This window comes from Oncorhynchus gorbuscha, linkage group LG03 (assembly GCF_021184085.1).
Source record: "Oncorhynchus gorbuscha isolate QuinsamMale2020 ecotype Even-year linkage group LG03, OgorEven_v1.0, whole genome shotgun sequence".
Classification (NCBI taxonomy): Eukaryota; Metazoa; Chordata; class Actinopteri; order Salmoniformes; family Salmonidae; genus Oncorhynchus; species Oncorhynchus gorbuscha.
In genome coordinates this window covers 104,310,931-104,337,187 of record NC_060175.1, presented here as the reverse complement: position 1 = coordinate 104,337,187, position 26,257 = coordinate 104,310,931, and the positions used below count along the sequence as shown (strand labels likewise).

The 26,257-nt window shown below is 36.3% G+C and overlaps 1 protein-coding gene across 1 annotated transcript in view; it reads left to right on the top strand.

Moving 5' to 3' along the window:
- The first annotated feature begins 465 nt into the window (after positions 1 to 465).
- The window catches only part of LOC124018096 (IQ motif and SEC7 domain-containing protein 1-like), an 88,674-nt gene continuing 62,882 nt past the window's right edge, over positions 466 to 26,257 (top strand). The window contains exon 1 of the mRNA XM_046333366.1: positions 466 to 591. Within this exon, the coding sequence (XP_046189322.1) occupies positions 466 to 591 (126 nt within the window). The remainder of the gene's footprint in view (positions 592 to 26,257) is intronic.

Genomic DNA, 26,257 nt, shown 5'->3' with positions numbered 1-26,257 from the left:
GAGAGACAGAGAGAGACAGAGAGACAGAGAGAGACAGAAAGAGATGGCGAGAGACAGAGAGAGACAGAGAGACAGAGAGAGACAGAAAGAGATGGCGAGAGACAGAGAGAGAGAGAGAGAGAGACAGAAAGAGATGGCAGAGAGACAGAATCTGCTCCTTTACTAGCATTTTTCAAATCTGTCAATTCATGATTTAGAACTGTTAAATATTACACAGAGTTACATATTACACAGAGTTACATATTACATATTACACAGAGTTACATATTACATATTACACAGAGTTACATATTACATATTACACAGTTACATAATACACAGAGTTACATATGACACATGCCAAGGGCAGAGTTACACCAAGGGCAGAGTTACATACTACACATACCAAGGGCAGAGTTACATACTACACATACCAAGGACATAGTTACATACTACACATACCAAGGACATAGTTACATATGACACATGCCAAGGGCAGAGTTGGTCCTAGTGGTCCTAGTGGTCCTGGTGGTCCTGTTGGTCCTAGTGGTCCTAGTGGCCCTGTTGGTCCTAGTGGCCCTGTTGGTCCTGGTGGTCCTAGTGGTCTTGTTTGTAGGTGACCAAATACTTATTTTCCACCATCATTTGCAAATAAATTCATTAAGAATCCTACAATGTGATTTTCTGGATTTTTTTCTATTCATTTCGTCTGTCATAGTTGAAGTGTACCTATGATGAAAATTACAGGGCTCTCTCATCTTTTTAAATAGGAGAACTTGCACAATTGGTGGCTGACTAAATACTTTTTTGCACCACTGTATATACAGTATATATATATATTACATCGCTTTGAGCTCATTAATACAGTTCGGTTCCTTCTGGATTCATGAGAAAAGACGAATTAGCCTACATGATCATTGTCTAGAATATACCTTTCTGTATAAATCCATATTTATTAACCCTTCAAACCTCTAGTGACAGACAGGGTTGCACAATTCCGTTAACATTCCCGATATTACCAGGTTTTCCAGATATCCCGGTTAGACGGTTCCTCGAGTCAAGAGGGTATAAGCATAACGTTTCAGAATACTCAAACTGGGATTTCTAGAAAACCTGGCCAAAGTTACCTGAATTTTGTAACTCTATCTGTAAATAATGTGTTTATTAATTCATAAAAGGTTTGTGCCCCGAGAGGAGGATAACTGGGTGGTTTCTTTATGAACAATCCGGAAGCATCTGCAGTACAGACAGACCTGATGGGTCTTCAAGGCAGCAAATACACAACTGCAAGGAGACTGCATGACTGCATTTTTAACAAACCCTCCCCACGTGTGTGTGTGTGTGTGTGTGTGTGTGTGTGTGTGTGTGTGTGTGTGTGTGTGTGTGTGTGTGTGTGTGTGTGTGTGTGTGCGTGCGTGCGCGCGCGCGTGTGTGTGTGTGTGTGTGTGTGTGTGTGTGTGTGTGTGTGTGTGTGTGTGTGTGTGTGTGTGTGTGTGTGTGTGTGCGCACTGGATAGTGAAGAAGCACACAGAAATACTTTCACTCACTCACATGCAAACACACACTAGCACGTATGCTTGCACGTACACACACACACACACACACACACACACACACACACACACACACACACACACACACACACACACACACACACACACACACACACACACACACACACACACACACACACACACACACACACACACACACACACACACACACACACACATGTAGAGGGTTTGTCAAGAATGCAGTCATGCAGCTCCTTCGAGACCTCACTTAGAGAGAGGAAGAGAGAGAGTTAGGGAGAGAGGGGGAAGAAGAGGGAGAAAGAGGGAAGAGTAGAGAGAGAGGGAGGGAGAGAGAGAGAGGGTGGGAGAGAGAGGGTAGAAGAGAAAGAGGGAGAGAGAGGGTAGAAGAGGGAGAGAAAGAGAAGGAGGGACAGAGAGAGAGGAGGGACAGAGAGAGAGATGTAAGAGGACGGAGGGAGAGAGAGGGAAGAAGAGGGAGAGAAAGGGGAGAGGAGGGAGTGAGATGAAAGAGGAGGGAGTTAGAGGGGAGAGGAGGGAGTGAGAGGGAAGAGGAGGGAGTGGAGAGGGGAGAGGAGGGAGAGAGAGGAGAGAGGAGGGAGTGACAGTTAGAGAGAGGCTGAGGCAGAAGGTAGAGAGAGAAGGGGGTTGGTTGTTTCAGGGTGTGTAATTTACCCTGCACCCTCTCCAGCACTCTGTATGGGACTCCTCCTTGTCTGCACGACGGTAAGATCCTCATTGCATCATCTTGTACTGTACTGTACGCTGCTCTTCTGTGAAACCTCAATACTAATAATGCACGTGCATTTACCGTTCTCTATAATCATTATATGCTCTGGTTTATAACCAAACTGCCAACTGGGGACAAGCTGGCTAAATCAATGTTGTTTCAACGTAAGTTGTTAACGTATTGTGATGTGATGTAGGATCTATGTGGAAAATACAATGGATTTGAAAAAAGTCAGAAACTTGTTTTGAGTGTGAAATTTCAGCCACAGGATTATGTCGTCATCGTAACCAAGTTTCAACATAGACAAACCTTGTATATGTTCAATTTGAACCTCTGAAACAAAGTAAGCTCTTCAACATAATATCTACTATAAGACTAAAACAATAGGAAGGGCAGCACCTCCTACTGGAGAGTTGATCTATCTACAGCACCTCCTACTGGAGAGTTGATCTATCTACAGCACCTCCTACTGGAGAGTTGATCTATCTACAGCACCTCCTACTGGAGAGTTGATTTATCTCCAGCTCCTCCTACTGGAGAGTTGATGTATCTACAGCACCTCCTACTGGAGAGTTGATGTATCTACAGCACCTCCTACTGGAGAGTTGATGTATCTACAGCACCTCCTACTGGAGAGTTGATGTATCTACAGCACCTCCTACTGGAGAGTTGATGTATCTACAGCACCTCCTACTGGAGAGTTGATCTATCTCCAGCACCTCCTACTGGAGAGTTGATGTATCTACAGCACCTCCTACTGGAGAGTTGGAGAGTTGATCTATCTACAGCACCTCCTACTGGAGAGTTGATGTATCTACAGCACCTCCTACTGGAGAGTTGGAGAGTTGATCTATCTACAGCACCTCCTACTGGAGAGTTGATCTATCTACAGCACCTCCTACTGGAGAGATGATCTATCTACAGCACCTCCTACTGGAGAGATGATGTATCTACAGCACCTCCTACTGGAGAGATCCAGGGTTTTAACCAATCCTAGCTTAGCTATGAATTTTGTCACTGACTACTACCAATGTGCTATTGTGAAAATGATTATTGAGATATCTCTAGTTAATAATAGATTCGCTGTTACTTTCGAATTCATTCCTTAGTGTAGGTTCAACAGAGCAAATGTAACCATAATCTCTATAGGTCATATATCATTAATGATACTATTAAGGCCGAGAAAGCATTTGCAAAGTCAACCAACAACTAAAAATAGACATTACATTTAGGCCCAGGGTTTAAATTGGTGTTGGATTCACATCTCCATTTAGTCCAAAAATAAAAGGGGATAGAATAGGAACAGTTACATTTAATTTGATTTAGACCCTATTCTTAAACTTAGATTTTAGATTAAATGTGTAGACAACACGGAATTAAAGCCAGGCTCAGTGGCACAGATGGAACATCCCAAGCAGTAGATACATCTCATTAAAATATTGATATTTGGTTGCGTTGTCAACCGAACACAATTCAACATTACTTTTACTTTTGTAAATAGCCTAATATTAAGGCTTTCTTACAAACTAATGTAACATTCAACCTTATCCTAGTGGTTAGCGTGTTGGACTAGTAACCGAAAGGTTGCAAGTTCAAATCCCCGAGCCGACAAGGTACAACTCTGTCATTCTGCTCCTTAACAAGGCAATTAAACCCACTGTTCCTTGGGCCGTCATTGAAAATAAGAATTTGTTCTTAGCTGACTTGCCTGGTTAAATAAAGGTCAAATAAATAACAAATGTAATCATAGAAAGAGTGCAGGGTCGGTGGGAATCTTCACAATAATCTGCACAGAATCTGAAAACTGCATTGATCACTAATATCATGTACTTTAACGTAATCTCAATTGACTGTAATCCAGGTCATTCGGTTGTGCTATTAGATGAAGCACATTAAATTGTTGTGTATCTACAGAACCTCCTACTGGAGAGTTGATGTATCTACAGCACCTCCTACTGGAGAGTTGATGTATCTACAGCACCTCCTACTGGAGAGTTGATGTATCTACAGCACCTCCTACTGGAGAGTTGATGTATCTACAGCACCTCCTACTGGAGAGTTGATCTATCTCCAGCACCTCCTACTGGAGAGTTGATGTATCTACAGCACCTCCTACTGGAGAGTTGGAGAGTTGATCTATCTACAGCACCTCCTACTGGAGAGTTGATGTATCTACAGCACCTCCTACTGGAGAGTTGGAGAGTTGATCTATCTACAGCACCTCCTACTGGAGAGTTGATCTATCTACAGCACCTCCTACTGGAGAGATGATCTATCTACAGCACCTCCTACTGGAGAGATGATGTATCTACAGCACCTCCTACTGGAGAGATCCAGGGTTTTAACCAATCCTAGCTTAGCTATGAATTTTGTCACTGACTACTACCAATGTGCTATTGTGAAAATGATTATTGAGATATCTCTAGTTAATAATAGATTCGCTGTTACTTTCGAATTCATTCCTTAGTGTAGGTTCAACAGAGCAAATGTAACCATAATCTCTATAGGTCATATATCATTAATGATACTATTAAGGCCGAGAAAGCATTTGCAAAGTCAACCAACAACTAAAAATAGACATTACATTTAGGCCCAGGGTTTAAATTGGTGTTGGATTCACATCTCCATTTAGTCCAAAAATAAAAGGGGATAGAATAGGAACAGTTACATTTAATTTGATTTAGACCCTATTCTTAAACTTAGATTTTAGATTAAATGTGTAGACAACACGGAATTAAAGCCAGGCTCAGTGGCACAGATGGAACATCCCAAGCAGTAGATACATCTCATTAAAATATTGATATTTGGTTGCGTTGTCAACCGAACACAATTCAACATTACTTTTACTTTTGTAAATAGCCTAATATTAAGGCTTTCTTACAAACTAATGTAACATTCAATCTTATCCTAGTGGTTAGCGTGTTGGACTAGTAAACGAAAGGTTGCAAGTTCAAATCCCCGAGCCGACAAGGTACAACTCTGTCATTCTGCTTCTTAACAAGGCAATTAAACCCACTGTTCCTTGGGCCGTCATTGAAAATAAGAATCTGTTCTTAGCTGACTTGCCTGGTTAAATAAAGGTCAAATAAATAACAAATGTAATCATAGAAAGAGTGCAGGGTCGGTGGGAATCTGCACAGAATCTGAAAACTGCATTGATCACTAATATCATGTACTTTAACGTAATCTCAATTGACTGTAATCCAGGTCATTCGGTTGTGCTATTAGATGAAGCACATTAAATTGTTGTGTAAATAAACAAAATATCTGACTTTGGTATTCACATTGGAATTTAGCGGTGCTTTTAGATGGTCTTTATGTAGCATTATGTAGATGTATAGCAGTCTTTATGTATCCGTATGTAGCGTTATGCAGTGTTACATAGATTAATAGTAGTCTTTATGTAACCTTATGTAGCCTTATGTAGTGTTATGCAGATGAGAGTAGTTGCTATGTAGCATTATGTAGTGTTATGTAGATGTATAGTATACTCTATGTAGCCTTATGTAGCATTATGTAGTGTTATGTAGATGTATAGTAGCCTTTATGTAGCCTTATGTAGAATTATGTAGATATAATGTAGTCTTTATGTAGCCTTATGTAGTGTTATGTAGATGTATAGTATACTTTATGTAGCCTTATGTAGCATTATGTAGATGTATATTAGTCTTTATGTAGCCTTATATAGCGCTATGCAGATGTATAGTATACTTTATGTAGCCTTATGTAGCTTTATGTAGCGTTCTATAGATGTATAGTATACTTTATGTAGCCTTATGTAGCATTATGTAGATCTATATTAGTCTTTATGTAGCCTGATATAGCGTTATGCAGATGTATAGTATACTTTATGTAGCCTTATGTAGCCTTATGTAGCGTTATGTAGATATATAGTATACTTTATATATCCTTATGTAGCGTTATATAGCATTATGCAGATGTATAGTATACTTTATGTAGCCTTATGTAGCCTTATGTAGGGTTATGTAGATGTACAGAATCCAAATGTACACTTGGGTCCATTGGGGCCAGGGGGGGAAGTGAAGTGTAAGATGCTCAAACATATCAATGATTTAGCATGTTGGGAAGCAGGGCAGCAAATATCGTGGGAGCTCACAGCACTCTGAATAGTACTGTTGCTGTCCCCAGAAAAGCACTGTGTCTTTATCAAGCTTTATGTAGTCTTGATGTAGCTTTATGTAGTGTTATGTATGGTAGCAGTTGTGGTGGTGGTGGTGGTGGTGGTGAGCACACACAGCAACTACAGCGCAGAGAGAAGAGAAGAAGTTACTCTGAATCTACTGTTGGTGTGCCAGAGAGGCACTGTGTGCTAACCAACATGTCCCTAGCCTGGTCCCAGACCTGTTTGTGCTGTCTTGCCCACTCCTATGGTCAATGTCAATCCAGATCTGGGACCAGGCTACCAGTATGTCTCGGTACAATGACCTTATGAGTTGGCAAAACAGCAAAAATAGATCTGGGACCAGGCCAAGTGATGTCGCTGTACAATGAATGACCTTTATGAGTTGGCAAAACAGAAAAAACATATCTTTCCATGAAGCAGGACTGACAATAGATTGGGGGGTTTTCATGAAGCTAGACTGACAATAGATTGGGGGGTTATCATGAAGCTAGACTGACAATAGATTGGGGGGTTTTCATGAAGCTAGACTGACAATAGATTGGGGGTTTTCATGAAGCAGGACTGACAATAGATTGGGGGTTTTCATGAAGCAGGACTGACAATAGATTGGGGGGTTTTCATGAAGCAGGACTGACAATAGATTGGGGGGTTTTCATGAAGCAGGAGGGGAAAGAGACGGATGGAGGGACAGAATGCAGTAATGCAGTGACAGTGAGAGATGAACAGACTGGGAGAAAAGAGGAGTGAATGTAAACAGACAGACATACACTTCTATCTCATTAGGGTGAGGGAGGGAGGGAGGGAGGGAGGGAGGAGCAGGAGGAGGGAGGGAGCGGGAGGGAAGTAGGGAAGGGATAGGGGGAAGTAGGGGAGGGAGGGAGGGAGGCAGGAGAGGGAGGGAGGGAGGGAGGAATGAAAGGAGGGAGGGAGGGATGGAGGGAGGAAGGAGGAATGGAAGAAGGAGTTAGGAGGGAGGGAGGGAGGGAGGGAAGGAGGGAGGGAGGGACGGAGGGAAGGATGAGGAAGGAGGAAGGGAAGAAGGAGTTGGGAGGGAGGGAGGGGGGGAGGGAGGGACGGAGGGAAGGATGAGGAAGGAGGAAGGGACGAGGGAGAGAAAGAACACGAGACAAGAGGTAGAGTGGGGTGGTTCTGTTGAATTGTTAATTCACTATATTGAATAAACAGTTGGCTACTTCAAGCGATTTCCTCCGTGTGAATGCATGAAGTGTGATGTATGTGTCTACATGGATGCGCCTGCACACGTGTGTCTGCTTGCGCAGTGCATTACAGAGAGGTGAGAGAGAGAGAGAGGTGAAAGAGAGAGAGAGGTTAAAGAAAGAGAGAGAGAGAGAGAGAGCGAGAGAGAGAGAGAGAGAGAGAGAGAGAGAGAGAGAGAGAGAGAGAGAGAGAGAGAGAGAGAGAGAGAGAGAGAGAGAGAGAGAGAGAGAGAGAGGGAGAGGGAGAGGGAGGGAGGGAGAGAGAGAGAGAGAGAGAGGGAGAGAGGTGAAAGAAAGAGAGGGAGAGAGAGGTGAAAGAAAGAGAGAGAGAGAGAGAGAGAGAGAGAGAGAGAGAGAGAGAGAGAGAGAGAGAGAGAGAGAGAGAGAGAGAGAGAGAGAGAGAGAGAGAGAGAGAGAGAGAGAGAGAGAGGGGTGAAAGACAGAGAGAGGTGAAAGAAAGAGAGTGAAAGCTACAGACAGGAGATCAAGAAAGGAGATAGGAGGTAGGAGAAAGGAGGACTAATGAGTATGATGTCAAAGAACTAACAAAAGACCTGCACGTAATTTTTATTGTGCCGATTCAGACCTAAGTTATGAGCACGTAAATGGAACTTAAAACTCCCTTTTATGCACTTTTATCTCCACGTTTTCTGACCTTGAATTGAAGCATGAAATAAGCCAGCTATTCGTTTTGGGGTGGAGATCACAAACTTTAATAGCAACATATATTTAACTGACAATTTACTGTTATACATTTAGATGATCTAACCTATATTTTCGTATCATTATATTTAATGGCATTGTTTCGTTAACTTAATAATTGGCTTCATCTGTAACTATTTTGCAGAAATGAAACAAAACAAACAATCATAATATCAGTTCAAAAAAATAAAAATAAAAAATCCCAGTTTCTGCTTCAAAAGCAACTTTAATAAGAGGTTTTAAAAATTGCTTCTATGTGACTCCACATTCCATGACGTACACCAAAGCATTGTTGGCAGAAAAAATGGGATGCAGTTCAATGCATGATTCATATAATTCACTAATACATTTCTTGGTAGTCGAAAAAGATATTGCTATCAGGTTGTAAATCCCAGCTGGCCCTGGTATCTTGTTTGCTGTCTCCATTCAGGATGCAACTGTTTCAGTTTCAATGACTCAATATTTTGGACCAAAAAAACGGACGAATGTAACTAAGGCTGGGAATGTCAATGCAATCAAACTAGCAAAGCCAATGAACGCAATGGACACAAGTCAGTCATAAGGTGGCTAATAGGCTAGCGTATCTATTTATTTAGCAAGCTAAAAACACATAGCCTAAAATTAGCTAAATATGACCGGTGTCAGTAAACGCCAAAAATACGAACACTGTCGAAAACATGGTAACAGCCTAACCAGCTCTGCTAGGGGTGAGTAAAATGGTCAGAATGAGATGTTCTCTCATTTGTGTCTGGAAGTAGCTAGCTAGCAAACTTGCCAACTTTAGCCAGCTAGCTTGGGTGCTTGGATGGGACACACATGCATTGGCAGGCAAGCTGCATAAGGACGTGGATGCTTACATACTATTCCCCATCGTTTATCAAAGCCTTTTTTGACGGCCAACTATCTCTGAGGGTTTATCTAATGTTCCTTCGTTAGATTTTAGCTCATCTTGCTCTTGGCAAGCCTTAGTTGTTGATATTGTTGTTGTTGATGTGCAAATAGAGGAAGATAGCCTACCTTTTCATGGTTGTTTAATCAATAGGACTGTAAGAGGACTCCCGTGGTGTTTATATACATTGTTTTGCAGGAATCCATTCGGGTGTATTTGGTGTTTTTTGGTGAATGTGTTCTGCCTGTAAACACACAGTCCAGTTCAAAGTGAATGGTGGCCCTGTCTGTATAGCAAATGGCTTGTTTCCACGAAGGCCTACTGTAGCTCTGCTTGGCTTATAGCACACCAGTCTGCGTAGACTCCGGTCCTGGAAGAGACAGATGTTTTTATGAGGTTTTATTTACTGCAGTGTCTAGTAATTGTCCAAACGCACGGCTGCTTTCCCCACTCTATGTTGCTATAGAATGTTCACCAATGCCTTAGTCTATGTCATTCCGTTAACATTCTATGCATTTTTTTATTTTATTTATTTTACCTTTATTTAACGAGGCAAGTCAGTTAAGAACGAATTCTTATTTTCAATGACGGCCTAGGAACAGTGGGTTAACTGCCTGTTCAGGGGCAGAACGACAGATTTGTACCTTGTCAGCTCGGGGGATTTGACCTTGCAACCTTCCGGTTACTAGTCCAACACTCTAACCACTAGGCTACCTATGAAAAGGTGACCCTATGTACTGTAAGTCCTCACATGTTCGAAAAAAGTGTACTATTCTTTCTCTGTGTTTTAAATGTACAGATTTGAACAAGATTTCACGTTGCTAAATTTCTGTCAGTTCCATTTTAATGCAAAAAAAAAAAGAGATGTAGGGCTCAATTCAATCAAACGCGCATTGCAGTATTTACGGCAGTAGCTCTTTGTGCAATGGTCATATCAACTCACAGATTGGTCTTGGGTTGACCCCGCTCAAAGCTATGCTTTCACTTTTCGGAATTAGCAGTGTGGTCACGGGATGAACACTGTAAATAAAGACACTGTGTAAACATTGTTATGGCCGGTTGCAATGAATCCTCAATCATTATGGTGCAGAGGACAAACCAAATCAAATCAAATCAAATGTATTTATATAGCCCTTCGTACATCAGCTGATATCTCAAAGTGCTGTACAGAAACCCAGCCTAAAACCTCAAACAGCAAGCAATGCAGGTGTAGAAGCACGGTGGCTAGGAAAAACTCCCGAGAAAGGCCAAAAGCTAGGAAGAAACCTAGAGAGGAACCAGGCTATGTGGGGTGGCCAGTCCTCTTCTGGCTGTGCCAGGTGGAGATTAGAAACCTAGAGAGGAACCAGGCTATGTGGGGTGGCCAGTCCTCTTCTGGCTGTGCCGGGTCGAGATTATAGACCTAGAGAGGAACCAGGCTATGTGGGGTGGCCAGTCCTCTTCTGGCTGTGCCGGGTGGAGATTATAAACCTAGAGAGGAACCAGGCTATGTGGGGTGGCCAGTCCTCTTCTGGCTGTGCCGGGTGGATATTAGAAACCTCGAGAGGAACCAGGCTATGAGGGATGGCAATTATTCAAGCAGTTCGAACCTGATATATGGTTTAATAAAGGACCACTGTGTCATCACACAGTTATGTCATAATTCTATATACACCCGTGGAGGCTGGTGGGAAGAGCTATAGGAGGAATGGAATGAATGGAACGGAGTTGAATTTTTAATGTGTTTGATCCCATTCAGCCGTTGCAATGAGCGACTCTTCCTCCCACAAGCCTCCACTGATGTACACTATTCTCCGTATTATAATAATAATAATAATATAATATAATATAATCTACACTAAGGTTTCGACATTACTTTACAGTTAAAGAATATATATTTTTTCTCTCTCCCTTTTGATCAATGTGAAACCAGTTATACGGCAGCGAACTCAAGTATGTCACGTCCTGACCTTAGTTCCTTTTTTTATGTCTCTATTTTAGTTTGGTCAGGGCGTGAGTTGGGGGTGGGCATTCTATATTTTGTATTTCTATGTGTTTGGCCAGGTATGGTTCCTAATCAGAGGCAGCTGTCGATTGTTGTCTGATTGAGAACCATATTTAGGCAGCCTGTTTTCCCACTATGATTTGTGGGTAGTTATTTTTTGTGTCTGTGTTTTCACCATACAGAACTGTTTCGATTTTCACTATCCCTCACTTTGTTATTTTGTATTTTCTCATGATCCTGATTTAATAAAGTGGACTGGCCTTATAACTTGCAGGGATGAAATGTGGCTTCTGTAAATGACAATATAGCACCAAACCTATTGAGTTGATTTGTGATTTCTTGAATAATTTGATTAATTACTTGCCCAGACTTTTCACTGTATTTAGAAAATATATTATTTGTTAGCATTTGTAAATATTAGCCACTATCGGTAGCCACTGTTAGTTATACCCACATAACTGTCACTTTAGTGTTAGTTTCCTCACATTTATAACTGTCACTTTAGTGTTTCCTTACATTTATAACTGTCACTTTAGTGTTAGTTTCCTTACACTTATAACTGTCACTTTAGTGTTAGTTTCCTCACATTTATAACTGTCACTTTAGTGTTTCCTTACATTTATAACTGTCACTTTAGTGTTTCCTTACATTTATAACTGTCACTTTAGTTTCCTCGCATTTATAACTGTCACTTTAGTGTTCCCTTACATTTATAACTGTCACTTTAGTTTCCTCGCATTTATAACTGTCACTTTAGTGTTTCCTTACATTTATAACTGTCACTTTAGTGTTAGTTTCCTCACATTTATAACTGTCACTTTAGTGTTTCCTCACATTTATAACTGTCACTTTAGTGTTAGTTTCCTTACATTTATAACTGTCACTTTAGTTTCCTCACATTTATAACTGTCACTTTAGTTTCCTCACATTTATAACTGTCACTTTAGTGTTTTCTCACATTTATAACTGTCACTTTAGTTTCCTCGCATTTATAACTGTCACTTTAGTGTTTCCTTACATTTATAACTGTCACTTTAGTGTTAGTTTCCTCACATTCATAACTGTCACTTTAGTGTTAGTTTCCTCACATTTATAACTGTCACTTTAGTGTTAGTTTCCTCACATTTATAACTGTCACTTTAGTTTCCTCACATTTATAACTGTCACTTTAGTGTTTCTTTACATTTATAACTGTCACTTTAGTGTTTCCTTACATTTATAACTGTCACTTTAGTGTTAGTTTCCTTACATTTATAACTGTCACTTTAGTGTTTCCTTACATTTATAACTGTCACTTTAGTGTTTCCTTACATTTATAACTGTCACTTTAGTGTTAGTTTCCTTACATTTTTAACTGTCACTTTAGTGTTTCCTTACATTTATAACTGTCACTTTAGTGTTTCCTTACATTTATAACTGTCACTTTAGTGTTAGTTTCCTCACATTTATAACTGTCACTTTAGTGTTTCCTTACATTTATAACTGTCACTTTAGTGTTAGTTTCCTCACATTTATAACTGTCACTTTAGTGTTTCCTCACATTCATAACTGTCACTTTAGTGTTTCCTCACATTCATAACTGTCACTTTAGTGTTTCCTTACATTTATAACTGTCACTTTAGTGTTAGTTTCCTCACATTTATAACTGTCACTTTAGTGTTGTTTCCTCACATTTATAACTGTCACTTTAGTGTTGTTTCCTCACATTTATAACTGTCACTTTAGTGTTAGTTTCCTTACATTTATAACTGTCACTTTAGTGTTAGTTTCCTTACATTTATAACTGTCACTTTAGTGTTGTTTCCTCACATTTATAACTGTCACTTTAGTGTTTCCTTACATTTATAACTGTCACTTTAGTGTGAGTTTCCTCACATTCATAACTGTCACTTTAGTGTTAGTTTCCTCACATTTATAACTGTCACTTTAGTGTTTCTTTACATGTATAACTGTCACTTTAGTTTCCTCACATTTATAACTGTCACTTTAGTGTTTCTTGACATTTATAACTGTCACTTTAGTGTTAGTTTCCTCACATTCATAACTGTCACTTTAGTGTTAGTTTCCTTACATTCATAACTGTCACTTTAGTGTTTCCTCACATTTATAACTGTCACTTTAGTGTTTCTTTACATTCATAACTGTCACTTTAGTTTCCTCACATTTATAACTGTCACTTTAGTGTTAGTTTCTTTACATTCATAACTGTCACTTTAGTGTTTCCTCACATTTTTAACTGTCACTTTAGTGTTAGTGTCCTCACATTTATAACTGTCACTTTAGTTGTTGTTTCCTCACATTTATAACTGTCACTTTAGTGTTAGTTTCCTTACATTTATAACTGTCACTTTAGTGTTGTTTCCTCACATTTATAACTGTCACTTTAGTGTTTCCTTACATTTATAACTGTCACTTTAGTGTTTCCTTACATTTATAACTGTCACTTTAGTGTTAGTTTCCTCACATTTATAACTGTCACTTTAGTGTTTCCTCACATTTATAACTGTCACTTTAGTGTTTCCTCACATTTATAACTGTCACTTTAGTGTTAGTTTCCTTACATTTATAACTGTCACTTTAGTGTTTCCTCACATTTATAACTGTCACTTTAGTGTTAGTTTCCTCACATTTATAACTGTCACTTTAGTGTTAGTTTCCTCACATTTATAACTGTCACTTTAGTGTTTCCTCACATTTATAACTGTCACTTTAGTGTTAGTGTCCTTACATTTATAACTGTCACTTTAGTGTTTCCTTACATGTATAACTGTCACTTTAGTGTTAGTTTCCTCACATTTATAACTGTTACTTTAGTGTTAGTTTCCTCACATTTATAACTGTCACTTTAGTGTTTCCTCACATTTATAACTGTCACTTTAGTGTTTCCTCACATTCATAACTGTCACTTTAGTGTTTCTTTACATTTATAACTGTCACTTTAGTGTTTCCTTACATTTATAACTGTCACTTTAGTGTTTTCTTACATTTATAACTGTCACTTTAGTGTTTCTTTACATTTATAACTGTCACTTTAGTGTTTCCTTACATTTATAACTGTCACTTTAGTGTTTCCTTACATTTATAACTGTCACTTTAGTGTTTCCTTACATTTATAACTGTCACTTTAGTGTTTCCTTACATTTATAACTGTCATTTTAGTGTTTCCTTACATTTATAACTGTCACTTTAGTGTTTCCTTACATTTATAACTGTCACTTTAGTGTTTCCTTACATTTATAACTGTCACTTTAGTGTTTCCTTACATTTATAACTGTCACTTTAGTGTTTCCTTACATTTATAACTGTCACTTTAGTGTTTCTTTACATTTATAACTGTCACTTTAGTGTTTTATAACTGTCACTTTCGTGTTTCCTTACATTTATAACTGTCACTTTAGTGTTTCCTTACATTTATAACTGTCACTTTAGTTTCCTCACATTTATAACTGTCACTTTAGTGTTTCCTTACATTTATAACTGTCACTTTAGTTTCCTTACATTTATAACTGTCACTTTAGTGTTTCTTTACATTTATAACTGTCACTTTAGTGTTTCCTTACATTAATAACTGTCACTGTAGTGTTTCCTCACATTTATAACTGTCACTTTAGTTTCCTTACATTTATAACTGTCACTTTAGTGTTGTTTCCTCACATTTATAACTGTCACTTTAGTGTTTCCTTACATTTATAACTGTCACTTTAGTGTTTCCTTACATTTATAACTGTCACTTTAGTGTTAGTTTCCTCACATTTATAACTGTCACTTTAGTGTTTCCTCACATTTATAACTGTCACTTTAGTGTTTCCTTACATTTATAACTGTCACATTAGTATTAGTTTCCTTACATTTATAACTGTCACTTTAGTGTTTCCTTACATTTATAACTGTCACTTTAGTGTTAGTGTCCTTACATTTATAACTGTCACTTTAGTGTGAGTTTCCTCACATTCATAACTGTCACTTTAGTGTTAGTTTCCTCACATTTATAACTGTCACTTTAGTGTTTCTTTACATTTATAACTGTCACTTTAGTTTCCTCACATTTATAACTGTCACTTTAGTGTTTCTTGACATTTATAACTGTCACTTTAGTGTTAGTTTCCTCACATTCATAACTGTCACTTTAGTTTCCTCACATTTATAACTGTCACTTTAGTGTTAGTTTCCTTACATTTATAACTGTCACTTTAGTGTTTCCTCACATTTTTAACTGTCACTTTAGTGTTAGTGTCCTCACATTTATAACTGTCACTTTAGTGTTGTTTCCTCACATTTATAACTGTCACTTTAGTGTTAGTTTCCTTACATTTATAACTGTCACTTTAGTGTTGTTTCCTCACATTTATAACTGTCACTTTAGTGTTTCCTTACATTTATAACTGTCACTTTAGTGTTTCCTTACATTTATAACTGTCACTTTAGTGTTAGTGTCCTCACATTTATAACTGTCACTTTAGTGTTGTTTCCTCACATTTATAACTGTCACTTTAGTGTTAGTTTCCTTACATTTATAACTGTCACTTTAGTGTTGTTTCCTCACATTTATAACTGTCACTTTAGTGTTTCCTTACATTTATAACTGTCACTTTAGTGTTTCCTCACATTTATAACTGTCACTTTAGTGTTTCTTTACATTTATAACTGTCACTTTAGTTTCCTCACATTTATAACTGTCACTTTACTGTTTCTTGACATTTATAACTGTCACTTTAGTGTTAGTTTCCTCACATTCATAACTGTCACTTTAGTTTCCTCACATTTATAACTGTCACTTTAGTGTTAGTTTCCTTACATTTATAACTGTCACTTTAGTGTTTCCTCACATTTTTAACTGTCACTTTAGTGTTAGTGTCCTCACATTTATAACTGTCACTTTAGTGTTGTTTCCTCACATTTATAACTGTCACTTTAGTGTTAGTTTCTTACATTTATAACTGTCACTTTAGTGTTGTTTCCTCACATTTATAACTGTCACTTTAGTGTTTCCTTACATTTATAACTGTCACTTTAGTGTTTCCTTACATTTATAACTGTCACTTTAGTGTTAGTGTCCTCACATTTATAACTGTCACTTTAGTGTTGTTTCCTCACATTTATAACTGTCACTTTAGTGTTGTTTCCTCACATTTATAACTGTCACTTTAGTGTTTCCTTACATTTATAACTGTCACTTTAGTGTTTCCTCACATTTATAACTGTCACTTTAGTGTTAGTTTCCTCACATTTATAACTGTCACTTTAGTGTTAGTTTCCTCACATTTATAACTGTCACTTTAGTGTTTCCTCACATTTATAACTGTCACTTTAGTGTTAGTGTCCTTACATTTATAACTGTCACTTTAGTGTTTCCTTACATTTATAACTGTCACTTTAGTGTTTCCTTACATTTATAACTGTCACTTTAGTGTTTCCTTACATTTATAACTGTCATTTTAGTGTTTCCTTACATTTATAACTGTCACTTTAGTGTTTCCTTACATTTATAACTGTCACTTTAGTGTTTCCTTACATTTATAACTGTCACTTTAGTGTTTCCTTACATTTATAACTGTCACTTTAGTGTTTCCTTACATTTATAACTGTCACTTTAGTGTTTCTTTACATTTATAACTGTCACTTTAGTTTCCTCACATTTATAACTGTCACTTTACTGTTTCTTGACATTTATAACTGTCACTTTAGTGTTAGTTTCCTCACATTCATAACTGTCACTTTAGTGTCCTTACATTTATAACTGTCACTTTAGTGTGAGTTTCCTCACATTCATAACTGTCACTTTAGTGTTAGTTTCCTCACATTTATAACTGTCACTTTAGTGTTAGTTTCCTCACATTCATAACTGTCACTTTAGTTTCCTCACATTTATAACTGTCACTTTAGTGTTAGTTTCCTTACATTTATAACTGTCACTTTAGTGTTGTTTCCTCACATTTATAACTGTCACTTTAGTGTTTCCTTACATTTATAACTGTCACTTTAGTGTTTCCTTACATTTATAACTGTCACTTTAGTGTTAGTGTCCTCACATTTATAACTGTCACTTTAGTGTTGTTTCCTCACATTTATAACTGTCACTTTAGTGTTAGTTTCCTTACATTTATAACTGTCACTTTAGTGTTGTTTCCTCACATTTATAACTGTCACTTTAGTGTTTCCTTACATTTATAACTGTCACTTTAGTGTTTCCTCACATTTATAACTGTCACTTTAGTGTTTCTTTACATTTATAACTGTCACTTTAGTTTCCTCACATTTATAACTGTCACTTTACTGTTTCTTGACATTTATAACTGTCACTTTAGTGTTAGTTTCCTCACATTCATAACTGTCACTTTAGTTTCCTCACATTTATAACTGTCACTTTAGTGTTAGTTTCCTTACATTTATAACTGTCACTTTAGTGTTTCCTCACATTTTTAACTGTCACTTTAGTGTTAGTGTCCTCACATTTATAACTGTCACTTTAGTGTTGTTTCCTCACATTTATAACTGTCACTTTAGTGTTAGTTTCCTTACATTTATAACTGTCACTTTAGTGTTGTTTCCTCACATTTATAACTGTCACTTTAGTGTTTCCTTACATTTATAACTGTCACTTTAGTGTTTCCTTACATTTATAACTGTCACTTTAGTGTTAGTGTCCTCACATTTATAACTGTCACTTTAGTGTTGTTTCCTCACATTTATAACTGTCACTTTAGTGTTAGTTTCCTTACATTTATAACTGTCACTTTAGTGTTGTTTCCTCACATTTATAACTGTCACTTTAGTGTTTCCTTACATTTATAACTGTCACTTTAGTGTTTCCTCACATTTATAACTGTCACTTTAGTGTTAGTTTCCTCACATTTATAACTGTCACTTTAGTGTTAGTTTCCTCACATTTATAACTGTCACTTTAGTGTTTCCTCACATTTATAACTGTCACTTTAGTGTTAGTGTCCTTACATTTATAACTGTCACTTTAGTGTTTCCTTACATTTATAACTGTCACTTTAGTGTTAGTTTCCTCACATTTATAACTGTTACTTTAGTGTTAGTTTCCTCACATTTATAACTGTCACTTTAGTGTTTCCTCACATTCATAACTGTCACTTTAGTGTTTCCTCACATTTATAACTGTCACTTTAGTGTTTCTTTACATTTATAACTGTCACTTTAGTGTTTCCTTACATTTATAACTGTCACTTTAGTGTTTTCTTACATTTATAACTGTCACTTTAGTGTTTCTTTACATTTATAACTGTCACTTTAGTGTTTCCTTACATTTATAACTGTCACTTTAGTGTTTCCTTACATTTATAACTGTCACTTTAGTGTTTCCTTACATTTATAACTGTCACTTTAGTGTTTCCTTACATTTATAACTGTCATTTTAGTGTTTCCTTACATTTATAACTGTCACTTTAGTGTTTCCTTACATTTATAACTGTCACTTTAGTGTTTCCTTACATTTATAACTGTCACTTTAGTGTTTCCTTACATTTATAACTGTCACTTTAGTGTTTCCTTACATTTATAACTGTCACTTTAGTGTTTCTTTACATTTATAACTGTCACTTTAGTGTTTCCTTACATTTACAACTGTCACTTTAGTGTTTCCTTACATTTATAACTGTCACTTTCGTGTTTCCTTACATTTATAACTGTCACTTTAGTGTTTCCTTACATTTATAACTGTCACTTTAGTTTCCTCACATTTATAACGGTCACTTTAGTGTTTCCTTACATTTATAACTGTCACTTTAGTTTCCTTACATTTATAACTGTCACTTTAGTGTTGTTTCCTCACATTTATAACTGTCACTTTAGTGTTTCCTTACATTTATAACTGTCACTTTAGTGTTTCCTTACATTTATAACTGTCACTTTAGTGTTAGTTTCCTTACATTTATAACTGTCACTTTAGTGTTTCCTCACATTTTTAACTGTCACTTTAGTGTTAGTGTCCTCACATTTATAACTGTCACTTTAGTGTTGTTTCCTCACATTTATAACTGTCACTTTAGTGTTAGTTTCCTTACATTTATAACTGTCACTTTAGTGTTGTTTCCTCACATTTATAACTGTCACTTTAGTGTTTCCTTACATTTATAACTGTCACTTTAGTGTTTCCTTACATTTATAACTGTCACTTTAGTGTTAGTGTCCTCACATTTATAACTGTCACTTTAGTGTTGTTTCCTCACATTTATAACTGTCACTTTAGTGTTAGTTTCCTTACATTTATAACTGTCACTTTAGTGTTGTTTCCTCACATTTATAACTGTCACTTTAGTGTTTCCTTACATTTATAACTGTCACTTTAGTGTTTCCTCACATTTATAACTGTCACTTTAGTGTTTCTTTACATTTATAACTGTCACTTTAGTTTCCTCACATTTATAACTGTCACTTTACTGTTTCTTGACATTTATAACTGTCACTTTAGTGTTAGTTTCCTCACATTCATAACTGTCACTTTAGTTTCCTCACATTTATAACTGTCACTTTAGTGTTAGTTTCCTTACATTTATAACTGTCACTTTAGTGTTTCCTCACATTTTTAACTGTCACTTTAGTGTTAGTGTCCTCACATTTATAACTGTCACTTTAGTGTTGTTTCCTCACATTTATAACTGTCACTTTAGTGTTAGTTTCCTTACATTTATAACTGTCACTTTAGTGTTGTTTCCTCACATTTATAACTGTCACTTTAGTGTTTCCTTACATTTATAACTGTCACTTTAGTGTTTCCTTACATTTATAACTGTCACTTTAGTGTTAGTGTCCTCACATTTATAACTGTCACTTTAGTGTTGTTTCCTCACATTTATAACTGTCACTTTAGTGTTAGTTTCCTTACATTTATAACTGTCACTTTAGTGTTGTTTCCTCACATTTATAACTGTCACTTTAGTGTTTCCTTACATTTATAACTGTCACTTTAGTGTTTCCTCACATTTATAACTGTCACTTTAGTGTTAGTTTCCTCACATTTATAACTGTCACTTTAGTGTTAGTTTCCTCACATTTATAACTGTCACTTTAGTGTTTCCTCACATTTATAACTGTCACTTTAGTGTTAGTGTCCTTACATTTATAACTGTCACTTTAGTGTTTCCTTACATTTATAACTGTCACTTTAGTGTTAGTTTCCTCACATTTATAACTGTTACTTTAGTGTTAGTTTCCTCACATTTATAACTGTCACTTTAGTGTTTTCTCACATTCATAACTGTCACTTTAGTGTTTCCTCACATTTATAACTGTCACTTTAGTGTTTCTTTACATTTATAACTGTCACTTTAGTGTTTCCTTACATTTATAACTGTCACTTTAGTGTTTTCTTACATTTATAACTGTCACTTTAGTGTTTCTTTACATTTATAACTGTCACTTTAGTGTTTCCTTACATTTATAACTGTCACTTTAGTGTTTCCTTACATTTATAACTGTCACTTTAGTGTTTCCTTACATTTATAACTGTCACTTTAGTGTTTCCTTACATTTATAACTGTCATTTTAGTGTTTCCTTACATTTATAACTGTCACTTTAGTGTTTCCTTACATTTATAACTGTCACTTTAGTGTTTCCTTACATTTATAACTGTCACTTTAGTGTTTCCTTACATTTATAACTGTCACTTTAGTGTTTCCTTACATTTATAACTGTCACTTTAGTGTTTCTTTACATTTATAACTGTCACTTTAGTGTTTCCTTACATTTACAACTGTCACTTTAGTGTTTCCTTACATTTATAACTGTCACTTTCGTGTTTCCTTACATTTATAACTGTCACTTTAGTGTTTCCTTACATTTATAACTGTCACTTTAGTTTCCTCACATTTATAACGGTCACTTTAGTGTTTCCTTACATTTATAACTGTCACTTTAGTTTCCTTACATTTATAACTGTCACTTTAGTGTTGTTTCCTCACATTTATAACTGTCACTTTAGTGTTTCCTTACATTTATAACTGTCACTTTAGTGTTTCCTTACATTTATAACTGTCACTTTAGTGTTAGTTTCCTTACATTTATAACTGTCACTTTAGTGTTTCCTCACATTTTTAACTGTCACTTTAGTGTTAGTGTCCTCACATTTATAACTGTCACTTTAGTGTTGTTTCCTCACATTTATAACTGTCACTTTAGTGTTAGTTTCCTTACATTTATAACTGTCACTTTAGTGTTGTTTCCTCACATTTATAACTGTCACTTTAGTGTTTCCTTACATTTATAACTGTCACTTTAGTGTTTCCTTACATTTATAACTGTCACTTTAGTGTTAGTGTCCTCACATTTATAACTGTCACTTTAGTGTTGTTTCCTCACATTTATAACTGTCACTTTAGTGTTAGTTTCCTTACATTTATAACTGTCACTTTAGTGTTGTTTCCTCACATTTATAACTGTCACTTTAGTGTTTCCTTACATTTATAACTGTCACTTTAGTGTTTCCTCACATTTATAACTGTCACTTTAGTGTTAGTTTCCTCACATTTATAACTGTCACTTTAGTGTTAGTTTCCTCACATTTATAACTGTCACTTTAGTGTTTCCTCACATTTATAACTGTCACTTTAGTGTTAGTGTCCTTACATTTATAACTGTCACTTTAGTGTTTCCTTACATTTATAACTGTCACTTTAGTGTTAGTTTCCTCACATTTATAACTGTTACTTTAGTGTTAGTTTCCTCACATTTATAACTGTCACTTTAGTGTTTCCTCACATTCATAACTGTCACTTTAGTGTTTCCTCACATTTATAACTGTCACTTTAGTGTTTCTTTACATTTATAACTGTCACTTTAGTGTTTCCTTACATTTATAACTGTCACTTTAGTGTTTTCTTACATTTATAACTGTCACTTTAGTGTTTCTTTACATTTATAACTGTCACTTTAGTGTTTCCTTACATTTATAACTGTCACTTTAGTGTTTCCTTACATTTATAACTGTCACTTTAGTGTTTCCTTACATTTATAACTGTCACTTTAGTGTTTCCTTACATTTATAACTGTCATTTTAGTGTTTCCTTACATTTATAACTGTCACTTTAGTGTTTCCTTACATTTATAACTGTCACTTTAGTGTTTCCTTACATTTATAACTGTCACTTTAGTGTTTCCTTACATTTATAACTGTCACTTTAGTGTTTCCTTACATTTATAACTGTCACTTTAGTGTTTCTTTACATTTATAACTGTCACTTTAGTGTTTCCTTACATTTACAACTGTCACTTTAGTGTTTCCTTACATTTATAACTGTCACTTTCGTGTTTCCTTACATTTATAACTGTCACTTTAGTGTTTCCTTACATTTATAACTGTCACTTTAGTTTCCTCACATTTATAACGGTCACTTTAGTGTTTCCTTACATTTATAACTGTCACTTTAGTTTCCTTACATTTATAACTGTCACTTTAGTGTTGTTTCCTCACATTTATAACTGTCACTTTAGTGTTTCCTTACATTTATAACTGTCACTTTAGTGTTTCCTTACATTTATAACTGTCACTTTAGTGTTAGTTTCCTCACATTTATAACTGTCACTTTAGTGTTTCCTTACATTTATAACTGTCACTTTAGTGTTTCCTTACATTTATAACTGTCACTTTAGTGTTTCCTTACATTTATAACTGTCACTTTAGTGTTTCCTTACATTTATAACTGTCATTTTAGTGTTTCCTTACATTTATAACTGTCACTTTAGTGTTTCCTTACATTTATAACTGTCACTTTAGTGTTTCCTTACATTTATAACTGTCACTTTAGTGTTTCCTTACATTTATAACTGTCACTTTAGTGTTTCTTTACATTAATAACTGTCACTTTAGTGTTTCCTTACATTTATAACTGTCACTTTAGTGTTTCCTTACATTAATAACTGTCACTGTAGTGTTTCCTCACATTTATAACTGTCACTTTAGTTTCCTTACATTTATAACTGTCACTTTAGTGTTTCTTTACATTTATAACTGTCACTTTAGTGTTTCCTTACATTTATAACTGTCACTTTAGTGTTTCCTTACATTTATAACTGTCACTTTAGTTTCCTTACATTTATAACTGTCACTTTAGTGTTTCTTTACATTTATAACTGTCACTTTAGTGTTTCCTTACATTTATAACTGTCACTTTAGTTTCCTTACATTTATAACTGTCACTTTAGTGTTTATTTACATTTATAACTGTCACTTTAGTGTTTCCTTACATTTATAACTGTCACTTTAGTTTCCTTACATTAATAACTGTCACTTTAGTGTTTCCTTACATTTATAACTGTCACTTTAGTGTTTCCTTACATTAATAACTGTCACTGTAGTGTTTCCTCACATTTATAACTGTCACTTTAGTTTCCTTACATTTATAACTGTCACTTTAGTGTTTCTTTACATTTATAACTGTCACTTTAGTGTTTCCTTACATTTATAACTGTCACTTTAGTGTTTCCTTACATTTATAACTGTCACTTTAGTTTCCTTACATTTATAACTGTCACTTTAGTGTTTCTTTACATTTATAACTGTCACTTTAGTGTTTCCTTACATTTATAACTGTCACTTTAGTTTCCTTACATTTATAACTGTCACTTTAGTGTTTATTTACATTTATAACTGTCACTTTAGTGTTTATTTACATTTATAACTGTCACTTTAGTGTTTCCTTACATTTATAACTGTCACTTTAGTGTTTCCTTACATTTATAACTGTCACTTTAGTGTTTCCTTACATTAATAACTGTCACTGTAGTGTTTCCTCACATTTATAACTGTCACTTTAGTTTCCTTACATTTATAACTGTCACTTTAGTGTTTCTTTACATTTATAACTGTCACTTTAGTGTTTCCTTACATTTATAACTGTCACTTTAGTGTTTCCTTACATTTATAACTGTCACTTTAGTTTCCTTACATTTATAACTGTCACTTTAGTGTTTCTTTACATTTATAACTGTCACTTTAGTGTTTCCTTACATTTATAACTGTCACTTTAGTTTCCTTACATTTATAACTGTCACTTTAGTGTTTATTTACATTTATAACTGTCACTTTAGTGTTTCCTTACATTTATAACTGTCACTTTAGTTTCCTTACATTAATAACTGTCACTTTAGTGTTTCCTTACATTTATAACTGTCACTTTAGTGTTTCCTTACATTAATAACTGTCACTGTAGTGTTTCCTCACATTTATAACTGTCACTTTAGTTTCCTTACATTTATAACTGTCACTTTAGTGTTTCTTTACATTTATAACTGTCACTTTAGTGTTTCCTTACATTTATAACTGTCACTTTAGTGTTTCCTTACATTTATAACTGTCACTTTAGTTTCCTTACATTTATAACTGTCACTTTAGTGTTTCTTTACATTTATAACTGTCACTTTAGTGTTTCCTTACATTTATAACTGTCACTTTAGTTTCCTTACATTTATAACTGTCACTTTAGTGTTTATTTACATTTATAACTGTCACTTTAGTGTTTCCTTACATTTATAACTGTCACTTTAGTGTCTCCTTACATTTATAACTGTCACTTTAGTGTTTCCTCACATTTATAACTGTCACTTTAGTGTCTCCTTACATTTATAACTGTCACTTTAGTGTTTCCTCACATTTATAACTGTCACTTTAGTGTTTCCTCACATTTATAACTGTCACATTAGTGTTAGTTTCCTCACATTTTGCATCGTTCCATTACATCGTTAGTTGACCTTCATTCCCTCTGTCCTGTTGGTGTGGTTGTTCCTGAGGATCGCTAGCTATAGTGGGTCATATGAGGCTAACGTATTACAAGTTGTGCAATAATTTAGGACATGTATGTTATGCTGGTGAATGAGGACCCAAAAGCGACTTAACGAAAACAGAGTCTTTATTCCAGTATAAGACAAAAGTAATAATCCTGGAAATATCAAGGAGAAAACAAAACAGGAAAAACTTAAATCCACTCGTAGTAGCGAGGACTGACTGGAGACTCGACCATAGACTGCAGGTTGCTTCGGGAAGGCACCGACCGTAGCAGACTAAGACACCTGCTCACACGCAGCATCCGAAGAAGATAAAACACGACAGGGCGAGACAAGGACACAGAACAGCGAACATCATACAAGGATCCGACAAGGACAGAAGCGGAAAACAGAGGGAGAAATAGTGGCTCTAATCAGAGGGCAAAATAGGGGACAGGTGTGAAAAGATTAAAGGGGTAGTTAGGAAAATGAGGAACAGCTGGGAGCAGGAACGGAACGATAGGGAGAGAGAGCGAGAGAGGGAGAGAGGGAGGGGAAGAGAGGGATAGAAAGAGGGAAAGAACCTAATAAGACCAGCAGAGGAAACGAATAGAAGGGAAGCACAGAGACAAGACATGATAACCAATGACAAAACATGACAGTACCCCCCACTCACCGGCGCCTCCTGGCGCACTCGAGAGGAACCCTGGCAAGCAACGGAGGAAATCATCAATCAGCGAACGGTCCAGCACGTCCCGAGATAATAATAATAATAATAATATAATATATGCCATTTAGCGGACGCTTTTATCCAAAGCGACTTACAGTCATGTGTGCATACATTCTACGTATGGGTGGTCCCGGGGATCGAACCCACTACCCTGGCGTTACAAGCGCCATGCTCTACCAACTGAGCTACAGAAGGAACCAACTCCTCTCCTCAGGACCGTAACCCTCCCAATCCACTAAGTACTGGTGACCACGTCCCCGAGAACGCATGTCCATGATCTTACGTACCTTGTAAATAGGTGCGCCCTCGACAGGACGGGAGGGGGACAGACGACGGGCGCGAAGAAAGAGGGCTTGACAGAGGAGACATGGAAGACAGGGTGGACGCGACGAAGATGTCGCGGAAGAAGCAGTCGCACAAGCGACAGGGATTGACGACCTGGGAGACACGGACGGACCAATGAACCGCCGAGTCAACTTGCGAGAAGCTGTCGTAAGGGGAAGGTTACGAGTGGAAAGCCACACTCTCTGGCCGCGACAATACCTAGGACTCTTAATCCTACGTTTATTGGCGGCTCTCACAGTCTGCGCCCTGTAACGACAAAGTGCAGACCGGTAGTCGAAGCCTAAG